Below are 19,354 nucleotides of genomic sequence, written 5' to 3'. Positions count from 1 at the left end.
AATGGAGAGAGACCGAAACCATTCCTCTTGTGAACAGGAACCAAACAAGGATGCCCTCTATCACCACTTCTATTCAACATTTTACTGGAAGTCCTAGCCAGGGAAATAAGGCAAGAAAGGGAAATCAAAGGCATTCAGATTGGCAAGGAAGAAGTCAAACTATCCCTATTTGCTGATGACATGATCCTATACCTAGAAAACCCAAGAGACTCAGTCAAAAATTACTGGAACTAATTGAGAGATTTAGCATCATGGCAGGATACAAGATCAACATCCAAAAATCAGTTGGATTCCAGCAAAGAGACTGTTGGAAAAGAAATAAGAAAATCAATACTATTTGCAATAATAGCTACTGTTCTGGTTATCTAGTGCCTCTCTGACAAGAATATACAACAAATGGGATGGCCTTAGCAAACAGGAGTTTATTCTTATAATTTGGAGGCTTTAAGTCCAAGTTCAAAGTGCCAGTCTCTAGGGGCTGGGTGAAATCCCCTCAACCTTGCGGTTCAGCTGTGCCTCCTGTTCCCGGCCCACTGGAGCTAGAGGCTTTCCTTCACTCAGACAGCTAATGGCTGCTGAGGGTAACAAACCCAAGGTTGACAAATAAAATGGCACAGTCCCAATGTTACCAAACCACACGGCAGGCCATTAACTCAAGTCCATTGTAAGTCCCAAGGTCGGCAGAGCATGGCAGGCTACCTGCAGGGTCCAAATGTGCCATAAACTAGAGCCATTTCCAGAGCTGCTACTTATATATGGGAAGCAAACCTGATCACAAAGGCAGCTATTCAGCTGCTCACCGTGGATCCCACCATGGAGTTGATTACCAGTCTCATCATGGGGAATACTATATCCAGCTGCCCAGCTACTCAACCAGGCCTAGCCAGGTTGACAAACAAACGTAACCGCCACAATTCCACCCCTTGTCAACTTGGTACCTGTGCAGATCTTCAGTGGGTGGTATCTGTACAGATCTCTTCACTAGGTGACTCCAGTTCCCTAGTTCCTGAGTGGTGACCTCACCCCCTTGGGCCCTGTTCCTCTCCCTCTTGGGCATGGCAGTCCTGCCCCCTCACTCTTGGGCAGAGACTATGGCTCCATCCCACTGGCTCACATGAACAAGCAGCTCCACACTCCAGAACCAAGTTGGTGATGGTCTAACTCTTTGAAACCTAGGGGGCTATGGTGGTTCCACCCCCAGAGGCCATGGTCCTACCCTTCAGGCTAAGGCAGCTCTGCTTCCCATTTCCTTGGTCTCTCCATTTCTGCCAATTAATGCCAAAGGCAACCCACTCAGCCAGAAATCTTCCTGCCACAAAAGTGCTCAGCTTTCTTGCTCCATGGGCCAGCCAACCTGCTACTCCATCTTATGCTGGTCTCTTCACCAATTAATGCCCGAAGGCAACCCACTCCGCCAGGAAGCCACCTACCCAACGGCACCTGGCTTTCTTCTCTGTGGGCTGGTAAGCCTGTTGCTGTTTAATGCCGGTCTCTGGGCTCTGCTACTGCCATCTTTCATGCTGGTCTCTCTGCCAGTCTCTTGGCTCTGTTACTGCTGTCTCTCATGCCGTATGCCAGGGTCTGTCTGCCAGGGTTTCAGGTCAAGGATGCACTCCACTCCTGTTTCCACATTTTAGGTATCTGTCAGAGCAGCACCCTACTCTCGGTACCAAATGTGTTAGACTGGGTTCTCTAGAGAAACAAAACCAGTAAAGTTTATATATAGAGAGAAAGGGAAATTTATCTTAAGAAAATGACACACACTTATAGAAGCTGGCAAGTCCCAAGTTCTTGGATCAAACATCAAGCTGGAGGCTTTTCCCGACTCATGCAGCTACAGGGCCTGAGGAGCTCAAGGTTGGCAGGCAGCATACTGGCTATTAACTCCAACAAGTGATGAATCCAAGATCTCCAGGCTGAATGATGGATTGTTTGCTCACGAACAGTTGTAGGCAGAATCCCGATCCACAGAAGAGTGTTTCTTTTCCCAGGATGTCGATAAATATACTGGAAGCAGGCCACACCCCTAGGGAAACTCCCTTTCAGTGGATTGGCTGCTCAGAACATATACATCTGATCCCATCATTGAAACAACCCACACCACAGTTGCTTAAACCACACAGAATTGTGGTCCAACCAAGTTGATACACAGCTCCAACTATCACAGGAATACTAACTACATCCAGCTGCCCAGCCACTCAACCAGGCCTAGCCAGTTGACACACAAACATAACCACCACAGCTACCAAAAAATAAAATACCTGGGAATAAATCTTGCCAGGAACACAAAAGACCTATACAAAGAAAACTATAAAAAAACTACTTCAAGAAACCATAAAAGATCTACATAAATGGAAGAACATACCATGCTTATGCATAGGAAGATTGAACATTGTAAAACTGCCAATTCTACCCAAAGCAATCTATACATTCAATGCAATCCCAATCCAGATCCCATCAACATTTTTTAAGGATAAGGAAAAAACAGTCATTAACATTATATGGAAAGGAAACAGACCCCAGATAAGCAAAGTACTATTGAAGAAGAAGAACAAAGTAGGAGGTCTCACACTGCTGGATCTCAGAACCTACTATATAGCCACAGTAGTCAAAACTGCCTGGTATTGGTACAATGACAGACACATAGACCAATGGAATAGAAATGAGAACCCAGATATAGATCCATTGACTTATGGTCAGCTGATCTTTGACAAAGGGCTGAAATCCATTAAATGGGAAAGAGAATGTTTAATGAATGGTGCTGGCAAAACTGGATATCCATTTGCAGAAAAGTAAAACAAGATCTGTACCTACACCATACACAAAAACTAACTCCAGATGGATCAAAGACTTAAATGTGAAACCTAAAACTATAGAGTTCCTCAAGGAAAAACTAGGGGCAAATTTAGGGGCCCTATATATAGCATAAATAGACTATCAAGCAAAACCCAAAATACACAAACAGCAGAAGAAAAACTAGATGAATGGGATTTTTTATGTGTTTCCACAGACTTTTCCAAAAGACTCAAAAGAGAACCTACAGATTGGGAAAAAATACTTGGCAGTGACATATCTGACAAGGGACTTATCTCTAGAATTTATAGAAAACTGCAGCACCTCAATAACAAAAAGACAAATAATCCAATTAAGAAATGAGGAGAAAACATGAACAGACACTTCACCAAGGAGGATATTCAGGCAGCCAAAAAACATATGAAGAAATGCTCATGATCATTAGCCATTAGAGAGATGCAAATCAAAACAACAATGAGATACCATCTTGTCCCAGCACTACCAGAAAAGTTCAACAAGACAGAAAATAAAAAATGCTGGCAAGGATGTGGAGAGATTGGGACTCTCATACCCTGCTGGTGGCACTGTCGAATGGTATAACCACTGTGGAAAGCAGTATGGTGATTCTTTAAAAAGTTGGAACTAGAAATACCATTTGACCCAGCCATTCCATTACTAGGTATATATCCTAAAGAAGTGAGAGCCATGACAAGAGCAGACATATGCACACCCATGTTCATCGCAGCACTGTTTACAACAGCCAGAAGTTCAAAACAACTTAGGTGTCCATCAACTGAGGAATGGATAACCAAACTATGGTACGTACACACAATGGAATACTATGCAACTCTAAAGAATAACATAGAATCTGCAAAACACTGCATAACATGGATGAACTTGGAGGACATTGTGCTGAGTGAAGTAAATCAAGGACAAATATTGTATTAGTCCATTATTATAAAAGTCAAGGAATGGTTTATTTATGGAAGGAAAATGTCTTTGTTCGTTACCAGTAGTGGGAGGGTAGAATAGAGTAGGGAACACTGTTAGATAAGTAGAGATAAGTATTGATTTGGGTGAAGAGTTATAAACTCTCACCCAAATCAAAAAAAAAAAAGCTCTTATTCTGTGTGTTGTCTTTTCACTTTCTTTATGATGTGCTTTCTCTTATGCATTGCTCCCTGGCTTTCCTTCCTGATTTCCAACATGGCACACTTTATTCAGCATGGTTTACAGGCTCCAAAGTTAGTGGGCTTCTCTTAGCCTCAACATCTGGTAGCATTTTATAATTGACAGTTGCTTCCTTTATCTTCCTTCCTCAGCTTGTCATTTTGAGGCCTTCACTGCCCTTCTTCTTCGTCTCCTTCTTTATTTGCTCTCTCTTGTGTTTTCTGACCATTTTTACTTCTATCTGTTCTTCAGTCATTTATTTTTTATCATTCTTTCTTCAGCTCTTATTCTTTAGGTGGTGCCTTATCAATTCAATATGGAAAGTGAGTTTGCTCTGTAAATTTTCACCCAAATCACAATTTAAAAACAAAAAAGGGTGGGGTGGGGTATGAGGGCAGCATCCTCTTACTTCCTCCAACTTCAGGAGGGGGAGAGAAAATATATTTTCATTACACAGTAATTAATAATAATAATAATAATGAATCAGCTCAAGGCTGATTCCCATAAAGCTAAAGTCAGATATGCCTCCACCCTCCCACATTTTTACCAGTTCTGACCCTACCATCCCTCCCATGATACTCACTACTTCTCTGCTGGGTTTGATAATTCATTACAATGGCCACACAGAATTCACAGACAATACTCAAGATTTTGGGTTTTATTAAGGAAGTGTTGTTGTTGTTGTTGTTATGTGCTGTCGAGTTGGACCCGATTCATAGTGACCCTTCCTTGGGTTTCCGAGGCGGTATTACTATGGGAGTAGATTGCCCAACCTTCCTTCTGAGGAGTGGCTGGTGGGTTTGAACCGCCAGCCTTCTGGTTAGAAGTAACAGGTTATAATTCAGGTTCAGAATGTGCTCAGTATACAGTTCTTCATTCAGGACAGTTTCTCCTCTGCCATGCCTTCAGGCACACCTCTTGGCCTGTCCTCTGCCCTGCGTGGGCAAGTGTTAACAAAACTCCTTTAGCTCTGCTGATAGGTATACTTAGGTGCACCGCACTCCACCAGCAAGCCTCCTGCCCAAAGGCACTCGGCTTTCTCACTCTGTGAGCTGGCTAGCTCACTGTTCTATCTCATGCCTCTTGGTTCTACGGCTGCCATCTTTCTGCCAGTCTATCTGCCAAGAAGGTCTAGCACATGGATCTCAGGTCCAATGATACACTTCATTCCACTTTAAGCTCTTCCTTCTTGATGACAGTGAGATCACCCTTTCTGCCCCTAGGAGTGCTCATTTTAGCCTAGCAGAATGACAAAACTGGTTCTATACATCTCATTTCCATGGTCCCAGCCCCACAAGGGCACCATGTACCTTATTTACATTACTAACAAACTGTCCAATCCCCTTTGTGGGTCACAAGCGTCTTACATTTGCATAGCTCCACTCACTTATCTGGTGGAAGTCACAAAGACCATGGCTAGAAGAGCCATACCAAGTAATTCAGTGCACCACAGATATGCAATCAAAAGTACAGGCAACCCCTCAATTTTGAACAAGTTCCTTTCCTAAGTCTATCTTAAGTTGAATTTGTATGTAAGTCAGAACAGTTAGGTATGATCAATCTTAGTATGTAGTATATAAAGTACTTTGTTATACACAAAAAACATTAAAGAAACACTTCCAGATACACTAAAGCATCTTTAACATAATAATGCAGTAATAATAATGTTTTGATGCACATGGCAAAATAGTGCCTGTCGTTACAGACTATTTTATTTACCTTGAATTTTTAATATTATAGACTTTACTGGGGTTGGTTGGTAACAGGTAAATTTGACTGTTGCAGTCCCCCCCTCCCCCTTTCCGGATGCTACTGTGTTTCTTTAAGAATTCTGTCATATGCATGATTTATGTTCCCTCTCATTTGTAGCTTCCTTGGAGACATGTGCCTTGTTAATTTCTGTGCACCTTACAGGATTTAGCATATTGGGTGCACACTGTTCATTCATTCAACAAACAGTTGACTCCCTACTGTGTACTGGGCACTGTGCCAGGTTTTGAGGATACAGTACAGAGCCAACACAGACATTGTACTCACTGTGAAAAGGAATCATTAGTCAAATAATTACACTAAGAATGTGTAATTACAAACTGACTTAAATGCTCTGAAGGAAAGGAGTACAATTCCAAGAGAATGTATCACAAAGGAACCAGATCTAGAATGAAGATCCAGAGAAGGCTGCCCTACAGATACGATATTGGAACTGAGAGATGTATCATGACTAGGTATTGAGATGGGAGGGAGAAGAGGATTCTAAGCAGAAAGAATCACATGTGCAAAGAACCTGTGGCAGAAGGGAACATGGCAACAATCTGAAATAAAGAAGTTAGTTCAAATCTTTTTTCCTGTTCTTTTTTTTTACAGGAGACTTAATGGAGCATTTAGTTCCCCATCCTGAATTTAAGATGCTGGGTGTACGTAACATTCCTCAGATGTCTGAGAACTCACTGGCATACAGCACGTTTACTTGGGCTGGCCTCCTGAAGCATTTAAAACAGATGCTCATTTCTAATGCAAAAATGGAAGAAGGTAACAAGTATTTAAAAAATACACAGCCCACAAGTTGGGAAAAATGCTTGTCCTGGAGCTCTCAAGACAGCCTGGTTAGGCTGGTTAGAATAGTGGTCCCTTCTTCTGGCCAGGGAGGCTCCTGCAGAAACTCACCAGGGCATCCCAGGAGGCCTTCTTAATCACTTCACTGTTTCATTTCCCAAACAAAGTTTCAGATGAGTACCACTTGTTTTGGTTTTTTGTTTGTGCTTTTGGTTTTTTTTAATTTTAATTTTATATTTTAATCAAAGTAATTTATGAACAAGCATATGTGCAAAATCAAGACATCAAACCTCATACATTACACTGTATGTAAATTTTTTAAAAAAGTAATTGTATAGTATGAACTTGTAACAGGGAACACAGCAGTTCCCTGTGCTACACTTCCCTATTCCTCAGCTGAAGCTACTTGGAACATTTCTAGCTGTTTCTTCTAGAATTTGCCTTCAGATTTCTAAATATCTTGCTAATACTGTTATTTATTATTCAATTATATATATTATCCATTACCTTGCTAATGTGCACAATAAGGATTGAATCTTTTTATACCCTTTTCTATATACATGCATACCCACATGCTCATCTCCCTCCATTCTCCCAATATAGTTATAACGTATTTTTTATTAGATCAATTTTCAGGATTTATATTATTTTTTGCAAATACTATTCAGAGTTGAGCCATGTACTGTTCTTGTTGTTAGGTACCATTGGATTGATTCTGACTTGTGGTGACCCTGTGTCCAACAGAACAAGACACTGACCAGTCCTGTGCCATCCTCACAATCCTTGCTATGCTTGAGCCCATGGTTGCAGCCACTGTGTCAGTCCATCTCATTGAGGGTCTTCCCCATTTCATCTGACCCTCCGCTTTATCAAGCATGATATCCTTCTCCAGAGACTGGTCCATTCTGACAACATGGCCAAAGTAGATAAGATGAAGTCTGGCCATTCTTGCTTCTAAGGAGTATTCTAGCTATACTTCTTCCAGGACAGATTTGTTTGTTCTTCTGACAGTCCGTGATATTTTCAGTACTGCATATACTGATTATATTTTATTTCATGTATAATTAATTTTTTTCTATCTAGGGTATAAAATGTAAAGTTCTATTTTATGTACCTGTTCTCATGTACCTATGTTATCTATATGTGAAAAGGAGCTCTGGTAGCATAGTGCTCAAAGCACTTGACTGCTAACCAGAAGGCTGGAGGTTCAAACCCACCAGCCGCTCCTTGGAAGGAAGATTGAGCAATCTACTTCCATAGTGATTCTGCCTCGGAAACCCAGGGGGGGTGGCTATGAGTTGGGACTGACTTGACAGCAGTGAGTATATATGCAAAGAACTCTGGTGGCTTAGTGCCTAAGGCATTTGACTGCTAACCAGAATGTTCGTTGTTCAAAACCACTCCATGGAAGGAAGACTGGGCAATGTACTTTCGTAAAGATTTACCACTTTGGAAACCCAAAGGGGGTCACTATGAGTCTGAATTGACTCATTGGCAGTAGGTTTGGTTTTTTTATATATCTATACATGCATAGATGCATAGAAATGTCTAGATGGGTGTTTTGATTACCTAGTGCCACTCTGAAAAGAATATACCACAAATGGGATGGCTTGAACAAACAGGAGTTTATTCTCTTACAACTTTGGAGGCTTTAAGTCTGAGTTCAAAGTGCCAGGCTCTAGGGGCTGGGTGAAAGCCCCTCAACCTTGGGCTTCAGCTCTGCCTCCTGCTCCAGGCCCACTGGAGCTAGAGGCTTTTCTTCACTCAGACAGCTGCTGGCTGCTGAGATTGAGAAGCCCAAGGTTGACAAGTAAAAAGGCACAGTCCCTGTGTTACCAAACCACATGGCAGGCCATTAATTCGAGTATTGAAAGTCCCAAGGCCCGCAGAGCATGGCAGGCTGCTGAACAATGACACGGCTACATGCAGGGTTCAAGTGTGCCATAAGCTAGAGACCATTCCCAAAGCTGTTTCTTATATACAGGAAGCAGACCACATCCCTAAAGCAGCTACTCAGCTGCTTGTGGTAGGTCCCACCATGGAGTTGACTGCCATTCTCATCATGGGGAATAACTACCACCACTGCCCAGACACTCAACCCGGCCCAGCCAAGCTGACGCACAACCTTAACCAGCACAGTGCCTATTATTAATCTGGGAGCTCTGGTGGTATAATGCCTAAGGCATGTGAGTGCTAACTAGAAGGCTGGTGGTTCAAACCCACCAGCCACTCCGCAGAAGGAAGGTTGGGCAATCTATTTCTGTAGTGATACCAGCTCAGAAACTGAAGGACGGGTCGCTGTGGGTTGGAGCTGACTCCACAGCGGTGGGTTTGTGTTTTTTGTATTACTAATCTATTTCTAAACTTTGCTGTAAAAATTAATCCCTTCTCAAAATGTTCAGACCCGCCAGGTAATCTATGACTTCCATCATCCACTTAGAGAAATCTCTCCAGGCCCAATGAATAGCTTACACTGACATCTCATCTTCGCATCATCCTGTATTATGTCTTGTTTCATGGATTTTAGATCTTCTTCATTTTCGGCTTGTTTCTTCATCTTGATAGACTATATATTTCAATAGCTTCCTCAGGAAAGAAAAACTTAAGATTTTTTTTTTTAATTTTCAATATGGTAAAATTTGTCATGAAACATTTGTGATTGTAACCATTTTGCAGTGTACAATTTAGTGACATTAGCTATACTCACTGTGTAGTATAACCATCATCACTATCCATTTCCAAATGTTTTTCATTACTCTAAATAGTAACTCAGTAACCTGTCAGCAGTAACTCCTTCTTCCCCCTACTATTTGTGGTAACCATTAGTAAATTTTAATCTCAGCCCATTTGCCTATTCTAGATATTTCATAAATAGAATTATACAGTATTTGTGCTTTTGTGTCTGACTTATTTCACTTGGCATTATTTTTTCAAGGTTCATCCATATTGTAACATAATCAGAGCTTTATATGTAGCTGAATAATTCCATTGTATGGACGTTACCATGCTTTGTTTATCCATTTATCTGTCGATAGACATATAGATTGTTAACACTTTTTGGCTATTGTGTGTAATGCTGCAGCGGACATTGGTGTACATGTATCTGTTTGAGTCTCTGTTTTCAAGTCTTTCAGGAATGGAATACTTAGGAGTGGAATTGTTGGGTCATATGATAATTTTGTGTTTAACTTTTTAAGCAATCACCAGACTTTTCACCAAGCAGCAGTGAATGAGGGTTCCAGTATCTCTACATCTTCAACAACTTATTATTTTCTGGTAATGGTCATCCTTGTGAATGTCAAGTGGTATCTCATTGTGGTTTTGATTTGCATTTCTCTAATGACTCGTGAGATTGAGTATCTTTTCATATGTTTATTGGCCATTTGTATGTCTTCTTTGGGAAAATATATATTCAAGTCTTTTACTCATTTTTAAATTGTGTTGTTTGCCTGTCTGTTGTTGAGGGAAAGTAGTTTTTGAGGTTACAAATGACATTATTCTGCCCTCACATTTGCTTGATAGTGTGGTTGGGTATAGGATTCTAGATTGGGAATCATTTCTGTATTAACTTCCAGCTTCCATATTGTTGTCCCATGCCATTTTGATTCCTAATCCTGCTTTTTTCTCTCTTGAAGCTTTTAGGATTTTATCTTTATCCCTAGAATTTTTAAATTCCTTGGTGTAAGTCTTTTTAGTATCTCTGCAGAGATACTGTTATCTCAGTAGAATGCAAGCTTTATCCGAGCAGAGATTTTTACGTGTTTTGTTCACTGTTGTGTCTGGAACTACGGTTCTGACACACAGCAAATGCTCGATAATTACTTGCCAAATAAATGAATGAATCCATTACATTGGACCCTCATGTACTTTGCAGATGCATATGGGTTTTCATAGTAAGGTGGTCTATCTGGCCATTTTATTGGTGGGCCCCCAAATGGCATTCCTTCTGAATTTTCTTTCTTGATTAATTATACCCTTTCTCTGATCTTCCTTGAAGGCATAATAAGCCTGGCTTCCAGCCTTCTCAGATCTGAACTAAGGAAAACAAGGCTATTATATTTCCCTGTGAAACCAGTTGCAGTAGAGTCCATCATGACTCATTGTGACCCTGTGTGTGTCTGATTAGAACTGTACTCTGTATGATTTTCCAGAACAAACCACTTGCCATGGAGTCGATTCTGACTCATGGCAGCCCCTGCGTGTTGCAGGGTAGAACTGTGCTCCTCCATAGGGCTTTCAAGGCTGTGACCTTTCAAGTTGCTAGGCCTTTCTTCCAGAGGATCTCTGGGTGGATTCAAACCACCAGCCTTCTGGTGAATAGTCAAGTGCTTAACTAGGATATTTTTATAGGCTTTTTTCCCCACTAACTGATTTTTCTGAAGTAGATCAGGTGTTTCTTCTAAGAAGCCTCTGGGTGGACTGTTGTGTTGTTATGTGCTGTTGAGTCGGCCCCAACTCACAGCAACCCCTCCTTGGGTTTCGGAGGCAGTATCACTGTGGAAGTAGATTGCCCAACCTTCCTTCCAAGGAGTGGCTGGTGGATTTGAACTGCCAGCCTCCTGGTTAACAGTCAAGTGCCTTAGGCACTACGCTACCAGAGCTCTTCTGGGTAGACTAGAGCCTTCCAACTTTTCATTACCAGTGGAGCCCATTAACCATTTGCAGAGCCTCCACTTTTCAGTAAAGTTCTTTACAAGGCTGTGCCTGGTGACGACTGAGGCCAGAGGCTCACTGGTTTAGCCATTCCAGAGAGAAAACTTCCTTCTAGTATGGAGAAGGGGCAAGGGACACTTCCTATACTGCAGGGAGTTGGGGAAGAGATCTTGGACTCTCACTGCTTCTCATACAGATTTTAGCCAATCTTCCTATCTCCCCTCTTTTAGAAGTGCCTGGCCTGCTCCTGGCCCTCCATGGTGGGCAGAAGTTTCAGCTTTCCCTAGTCAGTAAGTCAGTAACCACTGGGTCATTTGTTTTCCAGCTTCTCAAACTTTGTTGCCATTATCTTCTCTCCTATTCTTTTTTCTTATGTTTTTTTTTTTTCCCCTCCCAAACTGTGGCTTATTTAAAAATAAGGTCCTTTTTAAAAATCTCTTTTTTTGTCTTCCTAGTAGGTTTTTGAGGAGCTCTGGTGGCGCAGTGCCTAAAGTATTTGACTGCTAACCAGAAGGCTGGCGGTTCAAACCCACCAGCCACTCTTTGGAAGGAAGGTTGGGCAATCTACTTCTATAGTGATAGCACCTCAGAAACCCAAGGAGGAGTTGCTATGAGTTGGATCCAACTCAACAGCAGGGAGTTGTTGTTGTTATTGTTGTTAGTGGGTTTTTGAGCAATTGGCAATCAATTGGTTTGTTCAGTCTGTTCTGTTTAACTAGAAATCATTACTATATATTATTTTAGTACAATATGTTTTACCCCAAAGTAAAATAACTTAGGTTTCTCTGCTGTGAAAGTTGATTTCCTCTACAGTTACTTGAAATATGTTATGTATTTTAAATTACTGCCCCAGAGGTACAAAGATGAGTAGAAAGTTCCCATCTTAAAGTAGTACTTCCCAAATATTTTGGCCGTAGTACCTGTTTTTCTAGCAATACCTGCTAACATTTCAAGGAACCAAGTGTTCCTCAGGGTAGTGTTAAGACATGCTGCTCTCAGCTCTCTTAGGCTAATAAACCACAGTTTGTTTAGTCATTTTCCCATGCTGGACTTTTAGGGTGTTAACATTTCTTCACAGTTACAGGTACATCTTCAAACGTGTAAATGTTTTCATATGTGTGTGCGTGTGTAGTATTATGTTGTTGTTGTAGGTTACACTGAGTCATTGACCCCATATGACAGAGTAGAACTGCCCCATAGGGTTTTCTTGGCTGTAATCTTTATGGGAGTAGATGGCCAGGTCTTTCTCCTGGGACCTGCTGGGTGGGAACTAACTCAACATTGTGGTTAGCAGCCAAGGGCTTAACCCTTGCACTACCAGGTCTCCTTTAATATATGATTATATATAATTCATATATATAATTTATATATAATCACCGGTAGTTGGAAAATTTGGCCTTGGTGACAGAAATAATGCTGAAGGTCACATGATAGAATTTTGCGAGACCAATGACTTATTCATTGCAAATACCTTTTTCAACAACACAAAAAGCGGCTGTACACATGGACTTTGCCAGATGGAATACACAGGAATCATATTGACTGTATCTGTGGCAAGTGGCAATGGAAAAGCTCGATATCTTCAGCCAAAACAAGGTCAGGAGCTGATTGTGGAACAGAACATCAGCTGCTCATATGCAAGTTCAACTTGAAGTTGAAGACAATTAAAACAAGTCCACAAGAGCCAAAATATGATCTTGAATATATCCCTCCTGAATTTAGAGACCATCTAAAGGACAGATTTGATGCATTGAACACCAGTGACCAAAAATCAGAAGAATTATGGAATGACATCAAGAATATCATCCATGAAGAAAGCAAGAGGTCATTAAAAAGACCAGAAAAAAAAGAAAAGACCAAAATGGATGGCTGAAGAGACTCTAAGCTTGCCCTTGAGTAGAGAGTAGCCAAAGCAAATGCAAGAAATGACAAGATAAAAGAGCTGAACAGAAGATTTCAAAGAGCAGCTCAAGCAGACAAAACCAATTACTATAGTGAAATGTGCAAAGACTTGGAGTTAGAAAACAAAAAGGGAAGAACACGCTTGGCATTTCTCAAGCTGAAAGAACTGAGGAAAAGATTTAAGCCTTGAATACTGCAATACTGAAAGATTCTATGGACAAAATATTGAATGATGCAGGAAGCATCAAAAGAAGACGGAAGGAATACACAGAGTCACTGTACCAAAACGAACTGGTCATTGTTCATCCATTTCAGGAGGTGGCATATGATCAAGAACCAATGGTGTTGAAGGAAGAGGTCGAAGCTGCACTGAAGGCATTGCCGAAGAACAAGGCTCTAGGAATTGACGGAATACCCATTGAAATGTTTCAACAAACGATGCCACACTGGAGGTACTCACTCATTTATGCCAAGAGATTTGGAAGACAGCTACCTGGCCAACTGACTGGAAGAGATCCATATTTGTAACCATGTCAAAGAAAGGTGATCCCACAGAATGTGGAAATTATCAAACAATATCATTAATATCTCACACAAGTAAAATCTTATCGAAGATAATTCAAAAATGGTTGCAAACCACTCAGAGGGGGATCTTTGTAGGAGATCCTGAATAGACAGGGAAAACAATGTGGAACAAAACTCAAAATCATTTGAAAAAAAAAAGGGGGACCAGGTTTGCTGGTCTAATAGAGCCTGGTGGAACCACTGAGAGTATGGCCCCTAGCTGCCCTTCAGGTCTGGAATTGAACCCACACCTGTGGCTTCTAGCCAGACAGAAGACAGGCATATGAGTTGAACATTTCCTGAGGTAGATACACTCCTTGGAGAAAACAATCATGGGAGAAAGAATGGCTGTTTATGCACAGGGAGACAGCTCAGGGGCAGGAGTGTATGGAGGGATGGACATGAGGAAGAGGTAACTATGGGGAGGAAGTGGGAGGGGAGCTGTTGCATTGTGGTAAATTATAGTCGATGTCATGAGACAAAGTGTATGTGAACTGCTGTATGGAAAGTGAATTTGCTCTGTAAACTTTCACCCAAATCACAATTAAAAAAAAAAAAAAAAGGTACAGCAGTATATTGACAGAGAACTTCCAGAGGTGCAAGCCAGATTCAGAAAAGGACATGGAACAAGGGATATCATTGCTGATGTCAGATGGATCTTGGCTCAAAGCAAATCATTCCAGAAAGATGTTTACTTATGTTTTATTGACTATGCCAAAGCATTTGATTGTGTGGATCATAACAAATTGTGAATAACATTGAGAAGAACAGGAATTCCAGAACACTTAATTGTACTTATGAGGAACCTGTACATAGACCAGAAGGCTGTCGTTCGAACAGAACAAGGGTACACTGCATGGTTTAGAGTCTAGAAGGGAGTGCGTCAAGGGTTGTATCCTTTCATTCAATCTGTATGCTGAGCAAGTAATCCGAGAAGCTGGACTATATGAAGAAGAACGTAGCATCAAGATTGGAGGAAGAATCATTAACAACCTGCGATACGCTGACAACACAACTTTGCTTGCTGTAAGTGGGGATGACTTGAAGCACTTAGAAGATTGAAGACTACAGTCTGCAGTATGGATTACATCTCAATATAGAGAAAATAAAAATCCTCACAACTGGACCTATAGCAGCATCACGATAAATGGAGAAAAGATTGAAGTTGTCAAAGACTTCACATTGCTTGGTTCTACAATTGACATCAGTGGAACTAGCAGTCAGGACATCAGACGACATATAGCACTGGGCAAGTCGGCTGCACAAGACCTCTTTCAAGTGCTGAAGAGCAAAGATGTCTCCTTGAGGACTAGGGTGTGCCTGACACAAGCCATGATATGTTCAGTTGCCTCATATGCATGTGAGAGGTGGACAATGAATAAGCAAGATCGAAGAAGAATTGATGCTTTTGAGTTATGGTGCTGGCGAAGAATGCTGAAAGTACTATGGACTGCTAAAAGAACTAACAGGTCTGCCCTGGAGAAAGTGCAGCCAGAATGCTCCTTGGAAGTGAGAATGGGCAGACTTCATCTCACCTACTTTGGTCATTTTATTAGAAGGGACCATTCCCTGAAGAAGGATGTCGTGCTTGGTAGCATGGAGGGTCAACAAAAGAGGGGAAGGCCCTCAGCGAGATGGATTGACACGGTGGCTGCAGCAGTGGGCTCAAGTGTAGCAGGGATCGCGGAGCTGGGGCAGGAGCAGGCGGTGTTTTTTGCTGTGCATAGGGTCGCTATGAGTCGAAGACGACTTTATGGCACCTAACAAGAACATATATAATTTATATAAAAATGTATATAATACGTTTATGTCACTAATCAGGTTGAATGATATAAATAGTTTTGTAATTCTTCATATGCTGTTAGACTGCTCTGAACAAAGATGAACCCATTTATGTCACCATCAGCAATATCTCTATTACCACATATCCTAGCAAGAGGGGGAATGAGTAATCCAGGAGGGAGCAAGAAGGAAGTTGCAGTGTCTTTTATAACCTAACTTTAGAAGTCACACATCATCATTTCTGCAACATCATTTTGGTTACTAAGGTCAGGTCTATCCAGTGTGGAAGGGGGCTACAAAAGGGTGTGAATTCCAAGAGGCATCATTGCAGTTTATCTTGGAGGCTGTCTATCACGATCTGCCCTTTGTTCCCTAATGAGTGACATTCTGCCATATGCAGAATATATTCACTCCTATTAGCATTTCAACACAAAATCCACATTCTTGTCATGTAAAATTAGGTCAGGTGTGAATTTATATTCCTCAGGTGAGATTCTTTAAGTACAGTTCCTTGCTCCCCCACACACACCCAACATACTTTGGTGGAACAAGCATAGGATAACCCTGGTAGATACTCCCTTTCATAAAGGTGGAAAATGGAAGACACACGGGAGTCAGTAGTCCGTACAGACTCTTTTAAAAACAAAACAGGGATTACATTACTAGTGGCCATCAAGGCGGTTCTGACTCATGGTGACTTCATGTGTTTCAGGGAACTGCATTTCATAGGGTTTTCATGCTGTGACTTTTTAGAAGGTCACTAGGTCCCTTTTCCAAGATGCTTCTGGGTGGGTTCAAGCCACCAGTCTTCTCCTTAGTAACCCAGTATTTGCCCCAAGGACCCTGGGATCACATTATATATATTTTATTGTTCTCTAATATAACCATAGGAGCTCTAGTAGCATCGTGCCTAAGCACTTGACTCTAACCAGAAGGCTAGAGGTTCAAACCCACCAGCCACTCCTTGGAAGGAAGGTTGGGCAATCTACTTCCATAGTGATACTGCCTTGGAAACCCAAGGAGGAATCACTGTGAGTCGGGTCTGACTCCATGGCACATAACAACAACAATAATATAACCATATTTTGTGGCCTTGTTTCTATTTCAGTATTTTAGACGTGCCTCATTTTTTTTTTCCCTATTTGCAGCACATGTAAATACATATGTAGAGATATCCTCAGTCAAACCTGTAGGCCCATTCACTTTCCCACCCCGTTCAGCTTGAGTATCTATGTATCCACTCATAGATTATCGTTAGTATTGTTGTTGCGGGATTATGTGTGCAATGGTATTCACCTTTGTTGCCTTTAACTCTTGTGCTCCTCCCTGTGCCTTCCTCTACCTTAATAATTTAGTGCTGACTTTCCCCTCATTGCATTCTGCCTTCCCTTTCACCCAAGTTAGTTTGTGTGTACCCTCTAGTTAGTAATTCCTCCTTTCCCCCTCCCACTCCCGGTTAACTTCAAAGAATAATTCTTTCTGTGTGTAAACCTTTTCTTGACTTTGTACAGTAGTGGTCTCATACAGTATTTGTCCTTTTGTGATTGACTAATTTAATTCAGCATAATGTCCTCCAAGTTCATCCACGTTATGCGGTGTTTTGCAGATTCTACATTATTCTTTAGCGTTGCATAGTATTCCATTGTGTGTATGTACCATAGTTTGGTTATCCATTCCTCAGTTGATGGACATCTAGGTTGTTTCCATGTTTTGGCTATTGTAAATAGTGCTGCGATGAACATCGGCGTGCATATATCTGTTCTTGTCATGCATGGCTCTCACTTCTCTAGGGTATATACCTAGTAATGGGATGGCTGGGTCAAATGGTATTTCTAATTCCAACTTTTGAAGGAATCGCCATACTGCTTTCCACAATGGTTGTACCATCATATGGTATTTCTATGTCCAACTTTTTAAGGAAGCATTATACCGCTTTCCATAGTGGTTGTGTCATTTTACAGTCCCACCACAAGTGTGTGAGGGCTTCAGTCTTTACACCCTCGCAAGCATTTGCAGTTTTCTCTTTCTTTGAACTTTGCTATTAATTCTGAGGTGAGTTGTTATCTCGTTGTTTTGATTTGCATCTAGTGGGTAATGATTGTAAGCATTTTCATGTGTTTGTTACCTGCCTGAATGTCTTCTTTGATAAAGTGTCTGTCTATTCATATACTCTGCATGTTTTTTTATTGGATCATTTGTCTTTTTGTCGTTCAGGTGTTGAAGTTTTCTGTAATTTAGAAGTTAGACGTTGTCCGTTTGTTGTTGAATGTTAAGATTTTCTATATATTTTAGAGGTAAGACCCTTAACAGACATATTGTTCCCAAAGATTTTTTTCTCTAGCCTATAGGTAAGAGAGTACTTTCTTAAAATATCCATAAAACCAAAAAAATACACTGCCATTGAGTCTATGACTAGTGAATTTTCAGTCCTATTTTTGTTTTGTTTCTACAACCCTCCATTTCTTTGTGTATTTTGTTGATTGAGATATATAGTGAAATTCATTCTTTTTAGGAGTATAGTTCTATGCATTTTGACAAACTTGTATAGTGTACAGTCATCACCACACTCTAGATAGACTATTTCCATCATCCTAAAAAGGTTCCCTGTAACCCTTTGTGGCCAATCCCTTCCCTCCACTTCTAGTCCTTGCAAACCACTGATCTGATTTTTTTCCCTATAGTTTTATCTTTTCCAGAATGATGTCATGTGGATCTTAGAACATGTAGTCTTTTGAGCTCTTTAGAGTGGCTCATCTCACTTAGCATGATGCTTTTGAGATTCAGCCTTGTCATTGCACATATCAGTAATTACCCACTGCCATCAAGTTGATTCCGACTCATAGTGACCCTCTTTGGATTTCCAAGGCTGTAAATCTTTACAGAAGTAGATTGCCTCATCTTCCTCCCACAGAGCAGCTGGTAGGTTTGAACCAGTGACCTTCTGGTTAGCAGCCAAATGCCTTACCCACTACGCCACCAGAGCTCCTTATATTTGGTAATTAGTACCTTTTTAATTGCTGAGTAGAATTCCATTGAGAGGTCTGGAGGCGTAGTGCCTAAGGTATTTGACTACTAACCAGAAGGCTGGTGGTTCAAACCTACCAGCTTTTTCTCAGAAGGAAGATTGGGCAATCTATTTCCGTAGAGATGCCAACTCAGAAACCCAAGGAAGGGTCGCTATGAGTCTAATCAACTCAGTGGAAGTTAGTTTTTTTTTTAGTTTCCGAATTCCGTCATATGCATATACCAAATCCATTAATATTTGATGACAAGATGGATTGACAAAGTGGCTGCAGCGATGGGCTCAGGAATAGCAAGGATCGTGAGGATGGCACAGGACCAGGCAGTGTTTTGTTTTGTTGTACATAAGGTCACTGTGAGTCGGAGACGTCTCGATGGCACCTAACAACAACATTTCATGCCTTTCTCAGAATTGAGTAGTTTGAATAACTTTATGTTCACAAGGTAAGAATTTTTAAACTTTTAGAGGAAAAACAACTTTTACTTATAAATAAAAATTTAGGTAAAATGAAGATACCACAAAATATTCTTTTCCTCTTGTTCAAAGCCATTTATGGTCTTTTCCTTTTATCCCTCTGTTTTTTGGTAGATATCAATTGGCAGGTACGGGCCCCTTTATCAGGACTTTCTGCTCTTGGCAAAATGTCTTTCAGCAAGGAGCTTCATTTTAACACTTCCATTGCTAACTTGGTCATCCTTCGTGGGAAAGATGTGCAAAGTGCAGATCTAGGTAAGCAGAAGTTAAGATGAAAATTAAAATGCACATTTTACATAGATGATGATATAAAGGATCCCTGAATTTATTTTTTTTTTCTTTATTTTTCTTTTTTATTAGGATTTGGGTGAAGATTTACAGAGTAAATTCACTTTTCATACAGCAGTTCACATATACTTTGTCTCATGTCATTGACCAAAA

The 19,354-nt window shown here is 40.9% G+C and overlaps 1 protein-coding gene across 1 annotated transcript in view; it reads left to right on the top strand.

The window, feature by feature from the left end:
* The window catches only part of TUBD1 (tubulin delta 1), a 38,726-nt gene that overhangs the window by 9,575 nt on the left and 9,797 nt on the right, over positions 1-19,354 (top strand). Inside the window, exons 5-6 of the mRNA XM_007947864.2 lie at positions 6,328-6,492; positions 19,028-19,168. Coding sequence (XP_007946055.1) covers positions 6,328-6,492; positions 19,028-19,168 — 306 coding nt within the window. The remainder of the gene's footprint in view (positions 1-6,327; positions 6,493-19,027; positions 19,169-19,354) is intronic.

This window comes from Orycteropus afer, unplaced genomic scaffold, assembly GCF_000298275.1.
Source record: "Orycteropus afer afer isolate SDZICR_OR568_19922 unplaced genomic scaffold, OryAfe1.0 scaffold00196, whole genome shotgun sequence".
Taxonomy (NCBI): Eukaryota; Metazoa; Chordata; class Mammalia; order Tubulidentata; family Orycteropodidae; genus Orycteropus; species Orycteropus afer.
This window is presented reverse-complemented; position numbering and strand designations above follow the sequence as displayed.